The sequence below is a fragment of the Benincasa hispida genome, chromosome 3 (assembly GCF_009727055.1).
Source record: "Benincasa hispida cultivar B227 chromosome 3, ASM972705v1, whole genome shotgun sequence".
Classification (NCBI taxonomy): Eukaryota; Viridiplantae; Streptophyta; class Magnoliopsida; order Cucurbitales; family Cucurbitaceae; genus Benincasa; species Benincasa hispida.
In genome coordinates this window covers 48,410,639-48,423,272 of record NC_052351.1, presented here as the reverse complement: position 1 = coordinate 48,423,272, position 12,634 = coordinate 48,410,639, and the positions used below count along the sequence as shown (strand labels likewise).

Sequence of the window (12,634 nt, the reverse complement as noted above, 5' to 3'; positions counted from 1 at the left end):
ACAAAAATCAGGCGTAGCACGTGGTTGGCCACAATTTTTTTATGCTTATGTCACTCATGGACCCCACCAAAAAGGCTTTTATATTATAAATATTAAATATATTTAATTTTAATTCTTAGTTTTAATTTAATCTGGACTTTGTTGGAATGTAATTCAATTAACATAAATACATATTAATGATTAAGAGGTCTGACCATTCAATTGTATTAAAAAATTCTCATTTTTATGATCATATTTTTAAAAATTAAATTTATAAATACTACTTTTATTTATGATTTTGGTGTCACCTATTTTTTAAAATTAATATTAATACAATTTATGTTAAATTTAGATTTTTTTAAAGTGCCATTTTTGTAAATAATTTTTTAGGTTTAAAATTTAAAATTTGGGTTAGATTTTGCTTAAAAAATTATATTATTGAATGGGACTCAGGACATATTTGGGAGTAATTCTGAAATCGTTAAAATCACTTTTGTCATTTTTAAAATCACTATAAAACATGCTTTTAATAAAATCGTCACATAAATAATGATCAACAACACTTCATGTCGTACACACATGAAGTTCCAATCTACTTTTATAACACTAAGCACCACTCACCATACACGTACCTCCTATGCTAGAAAAAACGTAACTAATTAAGCTCAATTCATATACAAAACCGATTATTAAGTAGATGTCTGAGAATTCACAAACAAATATTAAAAAAAGGAAAAATATCAATTTATCTTGAACTTTGATAGTTATATCAATTTAAACCATAAATTAATAATCGTATCAATTAAAATCCCGAACTTCGGTGGTGTTTAAACCATGGTTTTTCACAACTATATCAAAATAAAACATAATGGAGGGTTTAAATTAATACAACTATTAAAATCTAAATTGATACAAAGATGACAAAAGGTCTCAAACTGCTAAAGCAAACACTCATATAATAAACTTTGGATACAATATATATATATATATATAAATACGTAGAAGCATCCATCTCTATACATCATAATTTGACAATATACCAAAAGTGAATTAAAATATTATTAAAAAAAAGTAAAATTTTATATATATATATATATACCAAATTATGATAGAACAATTTATTTTGCAACTACTGCGCATAAGTTTTTTCCTACGCAAAACAACTTTCCTTTCCTTCTTAGGTTTTAAAAACCTTAGAAACTATGCTTCTAAACTTGAAACACAAAATCTAAATCTATTTACAATAAATGTGGGTTAAAATAGCTTATAGGTAGTGTAATGTCAATAATTAATGTTTGTCACAAATCCTTTTTTAGGGTCATATCTCATATGTCATTGGTGGATCCCACCAAAAACCCACAAATACCCTTCAAATACCTTCCTTCCCCAACCTGGAGTTGCTGTACCAATTTCCTCTTCACTCTATCTTCCTTCTCTCTCTCCTAAAAACTTCTCGCCTATTTCCATGGCGGACAAGGAGTTCATATAAATTTAAAATTACCCATATCCCTATAATTAAACTTCCTATCCTATTCTATATATTCCAGATTACATACCTTCGTTTTCCGTTGTCATGCCCGCGTTCGAAGACAACCCTCCGCCGGGACTCCCCCGCGGAGACTCCTTGCCGGAGGGAATTCTCTTCGGAAAATACGAACTCGGAAAGCTTCTCGGATGTGGAGCTTTCGCCAAGGTCTATCATGGCAGAAACGTTCTTACAGGACAGAACGTTGCCATCAAAGCCGTTAACAAACTCAAGGTTCTGAAAGGCGGTTTCACGGCGCACGTTAAGAGAGAAATCGCTATCATGCGCCGTCTCCGTCATCCCAACGTCGTTCGTCTCTTTGAAGTTCTTGCGACGAAGACGAAGATTTATTTCGTTATGGAGTTTGCTAAAGGAGGAGAACTCTTCGCGAAAGTTTCTAAAGGAAGATTCAGTGAGAATCTCAGCCGTCGGTACTTTCAGCAATTGATTACCGCCGTAGGTTATTGTCATTCTAAAGGAATTTTTCATCGTGATTTGAAACCGGAGAATCTCCTTCTTGATGATAATTTTGATCTCAGAGTTTCGGATTTTGGACTTAGTGCTCTTACAGATCAGATTCGTCCTGATGGATTACTTCATACGCTTTGTGGAACTCCGGCTTACGTCGCACCGGAGATTCTCGCTAAGAAAGGCTACGATGGCGCTAAAATCGATGTCTGGTCTTGTGGTATAATCCTTTATGTTCTTACTACTGGATATCTTCCTTTCAACGATTCGAATTTAATGGCGATGTATCGGAAGATTTACAGAGGCGATTTCCATTGCCCTAAATGGACGTCTCCAGATCTGCGACGGTTTTTATCGAGGCTTCTTGATACGAATCCTGACACGAGGATTACTGTTGATGAGATTCATCGAGATCCGTGGTTTGTGAAAGGATTTCAGGAGGAGAAATTTCAACAAATTGAAGATTTCTCTTCGGAGCTTTACGGTGATGTGAATAATGCGAAATGTTTGAATGCTTTTGATCTTATTTCTTTCTCACCTGGTTTCGATTTGACTGGATTGATTAATGAGACGGAATTTTCTTCCGGCGTCGAGAGGTTTCTCTCTGCGGAGTCGCCTGAGAAGATTATTGTGACGGTTGAGAACGTAGCAAAGTTGGAGAATGTGGCGGTGGAGAAGAACGGTTGGGGAGCTAAAGTTGAAGGACGTGACGGTGGATTCGTTACTGTGATTGATGTTTTCCGGCTGACGGATGAATTGGTGGTTGTTGAGATTAAAAACAGAGTGAGGGAAATTGATCAAGATCGTCAAACTTGGAAAGATGTATTGAGACCTCAACTTGATTGTTTAATCTACCGGTCAGATTGACGGATTCTGATCGGAAATCGGTGGCCGATTTCTATGATTTGATCGGAAAAATCCGATCCACGAGGAAAATGGAGTCGACTGTGTACGGTTTTTGGAGGAATTTTACCGGGTTTCATGTATAAGTTTCTTTCCCCGGATTTTCTTTTTCTTTTAAAAAAATATTTTATAGAATTACTCTTTTTTATGAAAATTTTGTAATTATATTAACTTTCATGCTTTATATATGATTAATTTTCTTCTTATAATAAAATTAAGATGAAAGTTAGAAAAATACATAGGTACATTCTAGGCAATATCTATTTTTGTATATTCCATCATATTATTTAATCATAATTTGTGATGTGACAAATTATTCTTTTTTCTTCTTTTATATAAGTAATAAAAGGAGATGCATAAAAATAAGTGCATCTCAAAATGCACCCGAGTATTATTCGTCTTTTAATTTTCGTTATCGTTGCATAGTCTTACGCTAGTTCTATTTCAATGTTGAGGGAGAGAATACATCTTTCGGAAAGACGTCTTGGGTTCTATTTTTAACCTCCTACATTTTTTCGTAGGTTTGTCTGTCATAGTTGGAGATTTGTGTATTTCTGGTTCAGATTTGAATGAATTAAAAGTTAATAAAGAATGCACTTGCAAACTTAGAAATTACATAATAGTAAAATATCAGTTAAAATTTCGTATTGAACTCTATTTAGTTTATATTTAATAGGATCTTAAACTTTTAATTATGTTTGTGATTTTTAAAATAAAATTGTTGAGTGAATCTAATTTGACACTTTCTCTGAAATTGAGACATGTTATAAATAAATTTAGAAGATCAAGCTTGTAATAAAACTTAAAAATTTAAATAAGATAATAGGAGAAATAAATAGAACACCCAAATTGAAAGAGAACATGTGATAAATTTGGACTTGCTCATGGAGAAGGCTAGATACTTGGCAAACAATATTCCTTTTGTATAGTGTTGGGATAGTTTACCCTATACTTAGGCATCAGGTTGATATTCCTTGTAATTAGGTTAATTTCCATAAAAGCTAAACTCTATGTCACATTTGAGATTGATTGAATCAAAATACATTATTGTTAAGGCAATAAAAAATGTATGTTTAATTAGAGAGAATTTAGGACTTGTAAACAACCACACAACTCTAAAGGTAATTTCTTTTATATATTCCTTAAACTTGTCCTAAACTTTGATTAACACAACATTCAAGTTAAAAAATTCTCTATGATTTGATAGAAACATATATTCTATGAGTTAATTAACAACATATCTCAATTTTAAACATTTATAATTTTTTTAATATAAACTTTTAAGGGACCACTAGGTTTTTAAAAATCTAGATACATAACTGGAATATTCATATGGTTGAATTTATAGATATACGAAAATAAATATACCCTTTTTTAAAGTAATAATGTCTAAGAATGTTTGGAAATATTCAAATAATAATATTTGTTTTGGAGGATTCATGTATGAGAATACCTTAAGTTGTGTGTTATAGCAATCGTTTGAGGTTTTTATAAAATATAAAATAGGAAATATTAATTTAGTTTTATTATTAATTTTTTTTTTTTTGAGAAAAGAAGACCATTAAGATAATGGATGAAATTTTAGTGCATATGTATATTAACTTTATTTTAAACAGAAAATATATGAAATAAATAAATTTTAAAAATTTAAAAATAAAGAGAAAAAAAAATGTCTAGAGGATGCCCTTTATATAAAAATCATAAAAACTCGTGATTGAAAAGGTATCCAAAATTGTTAGATATTGATGCCTCTGTATAGAAACTAAGATACTCGAGAAACTTAAGATGTCTCAATATTCTACATTATTCTAACAAATAAACAGAGTAATTATTCAAACGTGCATTTGATGGAAGTTTTATACTACCTAGGAAAGAAATGACTCCTAAATGTAATAACAACTATTACAATTCAGAGTGACATGGAAATTTTTAGTACAATAGAAAAGTTGAAGATTCAAATCATAGATTTCTTGGTCACTAACACATTTATCTGTCAGTTGAACTATATTTATTTTGACAACAACAAAAAGCCACAATAAGTTAAAGCGGAGGTGGAAGAGAAACTAAAATGGGTCCAAGAATCGAAGTCCAATAAAATATATATTAATTTAAATATTCTTTCTCTAGCTTGGTATTGAATGAAGCATAAAGTGTACTCTCTCTAGTTTGCCCATAATTTAGATATGGTTTAAGGAATCAATTGATATCAATTAGTATATGAATGTTATTTATGTGTCGTTTATTTAGTTTGAAATCAATTTTATACCATATTTGAAATAGGGGTTTGAAGCTCATATTTCAAAGTTAATAGCAAAAGTTCATATTAACTGAGTTATGTTCTTATTAATTTGAAAATCAAAATTATTGAAATCCATGTTGTTTAATGATTGAGATTTGAAATAAGAATTAGATACTTGATGATTAATAACCTATCATTTTCATAATTTGAACTAATTAAAATACATTATTGAATAGTATCATAATATAATCTAATTTTAAAAAATGTAGGCCTATAAAAAACTAAGGAACGAGGATGAAATAGATGAAAGTTGAAGAGAATAATAAGATTGTGATTTTTTTTCTTAGCCAAAAAAACTAGATTGTGACTTTTTGGAGTAGAGATTCTCAAATTTGTGGTCATGCCATTTCCAGAATTTAATAAAACACAATCAATTTAGTTCTCGTACTCATGAAGCAAACGAGGCCTTATAATGTCTTCATTTCATCATATATCAATTAGTAGTCAAGGGCAATTATAAAACTAATTTCAAACTTAAAAGACAATAAAAATTAAATTGAGACATCAAGGACCAAACATATTACTGGTGAGATTTTGAGGATGAAATCAAAGCTAAATAAGTCAAATATGAAGAATTGAAAGTGTTACTTTGAAAACGTGGTAATTAAATTAAGTTCAATTTATTAATGGAAAACTATGAAGCACATATTCTTCATGTGAGGCAAAGAATCAGTATCAGACACATATCAGATATCGATACTTGCCAGATATGTATCTGACACGTGATTTGACGTTTCTATACTTTCAGATACGTATCTGACACGCGATTTGACGTATCTATTTCTATGCGTATTTTTTTTAAGAAAAAAGATAAGTAACTCATCTAATCTTTCTTAATCTAAAATTAGGTAACCTATTTAAAAAGCTCACTACTCGAGTTCAAAACTAAAAGAAAAATAAATAAATAATGGACCAAACCCTAGACTAGAATCATCTAATCTCCATCTTCACATTTGAGTCCCGACAGTCCACCAAAATATAAACCATTTGGATATCTTCAACAATAAGTTCTTTGTTTATCTTCATATTTATCTCTCTCTAATATTCTTCTTCTTCTTTGCAATATGAGTCACTTTTCTATTTTATTTTATTAACTATTGTACTTCAACATCTTAGATGTTGCTTTTTTTGTATTGTATTTCAGTGTTTGTATTATATTTTGTGCTATTGTTATTAATTTGTATGCTAAATTTATCTATATCCTAGATTTTTTTAAAGAAAAAAATGTATCTTCAACGTATCAGTATCCTCGTTTTTTAGAAATATGTATATATATATATATTAAAAATATATATATAAAAAATGACACATCTTTAGACGTATTCGTATCTTAGTTTTTTAGAAATTGACAAATCGCCGTATCCGATCATATCCGTATCGTGTAATCGTATCTGTGTTTATGCTTCATAGATGGAAAATATACTTTACCCTTGTTATATGTATTTTCATACTAGTAAAAGGTCAAAGATAATACCAAATCGAGAGAGCTACCTAGCCCTAAAAACGGACCAGAGACTAGCTAGGAACAGGTCTGAGAGAGTTTCAACGAATAGAGGAAAAAGAAGTTGGGCTTAAAAGAGCCCACCTGGCCCTCCTCGAGGCTGAGTCGAGGCCAAAATGGGTCTTTATCGCCCAAGGCCCACCTAGGCCTCGGCCAGGCCCATGAACCTCTTTAATGAGGCCAATTCGGCATTGCTCTCTTTTGTTTGGAACATCCGTAATGGCTTGGCCCAAGCCCCGAGTGTCTAATTTTGAAATAGGAGAAGAGAATAGATCTCCTTCTCCAAAAGAGATAAGGAAGACCTTCAAAACTTAGCTATAAATAGGACATGACGGCCCTATGGAAGGTAAACTCAACTCCTCCCTACAAACTGCTTGCCCTGAACTTTGTGCATAATTATGACTTAACCATCAGAGTGTTTATGGCAAGCACCACATTGGTGTGTTATCTTTAATTGTTTTGTAGGCAACTTTTTCTCCAAATTATAAATTTACCGTTGACTGCACGTGAAAGTCAAGTGAATTCGTTTAACCGAATTCTGCTATCAACAACCCTAATAATTTTTTGTCTTTAAGTTTTTTTTAGTTAGATAATCATTTTTTGTATTGTTATGGACATACCATTTTTTTAAAATTTATTTAAGTAATATCATTATTTAGAAATGTATTTTAAATGTTAAAAAGAAAGGTGATCAAGAGGTCTGTCGTTCTAATTTTTACATCTATTATACTAAAAAAACAAGTATTTTAGACAAATTATGATGGCTAACTGACTAAAACTTACATTTTTCTTTTAAAAAAGTTAACCTCTAGTGCCCTTTTTGATCAAATTTGATTTGATTTTTGGTATTTGATTTTTGAAATTTAAGATTATAAAACATTACTTGCTCGCATAATTTTTGGAATTTTTTTTTAAATAGCAAAAATACTGAAAATATTTTTAAATATAGCAAAATGTCTCAATTTATCAATGTATATCAGTGATAGATGATAGATGATAGTAGTCTATTAGTGTCTATTAGATAGACAGTGACATTTTGTCATATTAGTAAATATTTTGGTTTGTTTTACTATATTTGAAAATACAATTTTTTTGTTTTGTTATTCATATTCTACTCATGTTTAAAAAAATAAAACAAAATTTTGAAAACCTAAAAGAAAAAAAAAACTTTACTTAATTTTTAGAATTTGACTTGGAATTGAAATATTTAATTTTCAACCATGGTGAAAACTATAATTGAAAAATTAGGTAAATGTAAACATAGATTTCAAAAACAGAGAACTAAAAACTAGGCCACATTTGGTAACCTTTTGGTTTATGGTTTTTGTTTTTTAAAATTAACCATATAAACGCTCCTTTCAGATCTAAATTTCTTTATTTATTATCTACTTTTTACCAATATTTTTAAAAACCAAGTCATATTTTAAAAATAAAAAAGTGATTTTTTAAAAACAAGTTTTAGTTTTTGAAATTTTACTAAGAATTCAACTTTTGTACTTGAGAAATATGCAAATCAAAATTTAAACGAAATAAACTTAAATTTTAAAACTCAAAAATGCAAAACGAAATAGTTATCAAAAGCGACCTAAATCATTAATTACTAAGGATGTTTGATTCTTTTCATTTTTTTAACACTCAAGCATGCCAAGAAAAAAAAAAAAAACATATAGTTTCAAGCCATATTCCTTAAGTCGTTCTAACTTAAAGATGTAAAAATGTTGAATTTTTCATTCCATTTGTTGTTTGATTGGAGAAAAGAAAATACCCCATAATATACTTCAAAATGTCTTTTATAATTTAATTAAAATGATTGAAGTTTCTAATAAACTATAACAAGAATCTAGTTTGCTTTTCTATAGTAATAGGCTAATAATATCCCATCTTTATAAATTGGACAAAAAGTTACGCATGGAAGTTGAAACCTAATCATAACTACTTTTGAATTAGTTTATTTAACACAATATTATTACCTTTTAAATGGTTTATATATATATATATATATATATTTCCATACAATAGAAAGTACAAGATTCAAATTCTTCGAAGAATGAGAGTCAAACTTGAATTTTGATATACATAAATATTGTTATTATTAGATGAGTTTTGAAAATTAAAAACTTAAATATTAATTACATTTGAAGCAAGTCAAAATGAGATCGACTCAATAATATTGATTTGTGCTGCATCCCAAAGGTTAAAGTTCAATTTGCCATAAAAAAAATTGTATTTGGAGTAAAAAAGTTTCTTAAATCGTGATTTTTCTTTTCAAAAAATAACTTTGCTTAGTTAAAAAGTGGGGATAAAAGTATTTGCTCGCTTTGATATATTTATTATGTAATTAACTTTAAAAAATTATTAATATTTACATGTTTAATTTGTATCATTCCAAAAAGATAATTGTCAATTTTTTTTATTAAAAGAGCCGAACGAGAATGAATACCACACAGAAGAGTCAAGACCAGGCTACTTAGTTTTTTTCTAGTCCTAAAGGTCCCCAGACTCATCTCGCACAAAGAAAGTCCTAAAAATGGTCCAGTTGCGGAAGGATGCCGCCGAAAAGAATGGAACGCTACGGAATGATTTAGAGAGCAGCGAATCAGGCTTTCGAAGTGGACAAACAAAAGACAGAGATCTCAGACGATCGGTGATCTGTTCACATGGACGAACCAACAAGAAATGAGAAATATAGAGTGAGATTGGTTTTAAATTGTTTTAATATAAGTTTAATGCTCATTCTCTCTATATATATATATGAAAAATTGTTTTAAATAAAAATTTTACAGACGATCGGTGATAGACACTGATAAACATGTATTAGTATCTATCAGTATCTATTTTATCAATATTTATCACCGATAGACAGTAATATTTTGCTATATTTATAAATATTTTGGTTCATTTTTCTATTTGAAAACAATCTCTCTTACTTGTATAGATTTTATTCTATTTGATTATAAGCAAAGTAAAAAAAAATCTACTCAAACTAGACCTTTCACCATTTGTCTAGTCAATTTTTAATATTATTTTAGTTAGTTCATAAACATATTATTTAAATCTAAAACAAATATTTATTTAATAATTTAATTCTCAATCACAATCAAACACAAGCATTTATTTATTTTTTTATATATATTTAAATTCTAGATGCATAGAATTCATAAGCAATATTTACCATTCAAGCGAGTGGTTATTGTGTATCTAAATATAGTTCAATAAATAGAACATTCACACGTTGTTTATTATCATGGATAAAGTTTGACCTCTTTTTCATAATTAAACTAAAAATTGGTATTATTTTCTTAATTACAATGTCACAAACCTAGATGAAGTTACAGTTGATAAAAAGATTAACCATTTAAATCTCAATAATATCTTGTTTTAGTGCACAGATATTGATACTTGTTTTAGTCATATTTCTTCCTTTAGAAAAAAACAACAACAACAATAAATAAACCTAATTAAATAAAAACCAAACGTTTATTTGAAAAAGAAATATCATCTAAATTTGTAAGGACATATTTGTTATTCAATCAAAAATCCATTTGTTCTTTTCCAAATTCATTGAATTTCTGTCCTAAAAAGGAAATTGAATTATTATAAATATCACAAATTAGGTGTAAAATAGATATAACCATGTGTCTGGTAAATAATCATTTTTAGTGTCTATGTAATTCACCTCCTACTTACCAAATTGCTTATAAATATAAATTTTTTATTTTGTATATTATGTTTAATTATTTTAATATTATTATTATATTATATTATATTTATTTTAATATTATATTTTATTGATATTCTTGTTCCTTTCATGCTCTAAGTTTACTACATGAATTTCTATTTGGTAGACTTATACATATATTTAATAATTTTATATTTTTAAAATTTGTTATAAATATATGTTCCAAACGCATTGAAAACATGAAATAATAGAATACTTTTCAAATCAATATAATGAAATGTTGAATTTTATTTTTGTTCTTTCTATTAAAATTACACATTTCATTTTAAAAAAAAAATTGTACAACGATGCAGACATGTATGAGTTTAAATCTTTATTAGAAATTTGAAACATATTGCTTATATTTTAATTAAATACATTATCCATAAAAATTAAATTTACTAAAAATGGAAAAATCACGAGAAAAATACCTTTTTATCCCTAAATTATGAATTTAATTTCCATTTGGTTTTCTAGATTTCAAAATGTTACACTTTTACTTTTGATTTTCTAGTAATTTAATTTTCATTTGATCCCCAAATTTCAAAGTGTTACATTTTACCATCGAATCATTGTTTTTCATTTGTCTATAGAGTTCAAAATTTACGTGACTTTTCAACAAAGACTCCATCTCAATTATTGATGTTAATATCTATTAATTAATTTTAAAAAATAACAATTAAATTAGTTTTTACCGATTCTCCACATCACTATTACAATTAACTAAAATTTTTTAAAATGTAAAATATTGAAACTTAGGAACTAAATGAAAATTGAAAAACTAAACTTTAGGATGAATTTGTTAATATTAAAAATAAAAATGTCGAAATAAAATGGATAATAGCAATTTTTCATTCTCTCGTTTTCTGGTATGTTTTTTGACTTATTTTGGTACAACTATGCCATAATCTTTTTGATAAAATTTTGAGAGGAAAAAACCTTTTATTTGACAAATCTTGAATTGATTTTAAATGAAATGAACAACATACTTGGATTGAGTTGAGAAAAAAAGTGTTTTTTTTTAAACTTATTTTTATTTAAACATTTTTTTTTTTATAAAAATGATTAAAATATACCTAAAAAACTATTTTTAGTACTTACCAAATACTTCAATATCTTTCAAAATTATTTATTTTTTTAAGATAAATACCTGAAAATGTATTTCAAACCCACCTTAAGTGAAACAAGTTATAAATAACCTAGGAATGTCTATAAAAGATTACCGTTTAAATCAATACGGTTATTAATTTGTGGCTTTAATTGATTTGGTTTAGGGATATACATTCACTTTTCTTTCTTAAAAATTTATAAAATAAATATCCAAAACAAAATGAATGTCTTTGACCAAACTTGATTACTAGTCCTTTTATTCGAGTAGAGATTGACATTACAACCTACATGTCGGATTTGAAATCACCTTATTTTGTTTTACGTAAATTATTTCATTTAAAAATTATAAATATATTTTAAAACTATTTTTTTAATTATAAATATATTTTAACTTTTTTTAAAAATAAATATATTTTCAAATTAATTTGGATCTTTACCTAAAAGACAAAGCCATACGAACATAACATATAATAAGAATGTTGAATGGTCCCGCAGAAACGTGTTCCATAGGTGAAGATAATTTAAGTTTATTACGGAAATAATCATAATTTAATTAATTAAATGGTATTTATAATGCTTTAGTTTTTTTTTATTAAAAACTATATTGCCTATTTTAATTATTATATGCTTTGGAATTACCTTATATAAATCATACGTAATATGACAAACTATTTTTGTCAATGATTGCTTAAGCCGTTTTCGTTCATAGAAATTATACATTAAATTGGTTTTTTACTCCGTGGCATAATTATATATAACTAATGATTATTGAAAAATAAATATATCTAATGATTTGTTGAAAAGCTTTACACGTGAATTGAGCAGTTCGTTACTAGTAAAAATTAGGTTTCAATACTACTTTTTTTGATCCTTGTACTTTTATCAAAGATTTGTTTTGATTCATGTATTTTGAAAAAAATTATTTTAGTCTCTGTACTTTTAGAAAGACTCATTTTGATTTTTAGTGTTAGTATACGGTCAAAATAATAATAAAATTATGAGATGGCATTTTTTACGACAGGATCAAGCGCCATGGTCATTTTAAGTTTCAAATAAATCGAGTCGGGTCAATTAAATCCCAACAACTGCGTTGATTAGGGTTTATTATTCATTCCCCTCTTCTTCGTGGTT

At 27.7% G+C, this 12,634-nt stretch overlaps 1 protein-coding gene across 1 annotated transcript; it reads left to right on the top strand.

The window, feature by feature from the left end:
- The first annotated feature begins 1,354 nt into the window (after positions 1 to 1,354).
- LOC120074707 (CBL-interacting serine/threonine-protein kinase 14) lies at positions 1,355 to 3,029 on the top strand. The gene has a single exon (XM_039027926.1). The coding sequence runs from the start codon at positions 1,553 to 1,555 to the stop codon at positions 2,837 to 2,839; it is 1,287 nt and encodes a 428-aa protein (XP_038883854.1). The 5' UTR covers positions 1,355 to 1,552; the 3' UTR covers positions 2,840 to 3,029.
- The last annotated feature ends 9,605 nt before the right edge of the window (positions 3,030 to 12,634 follow it).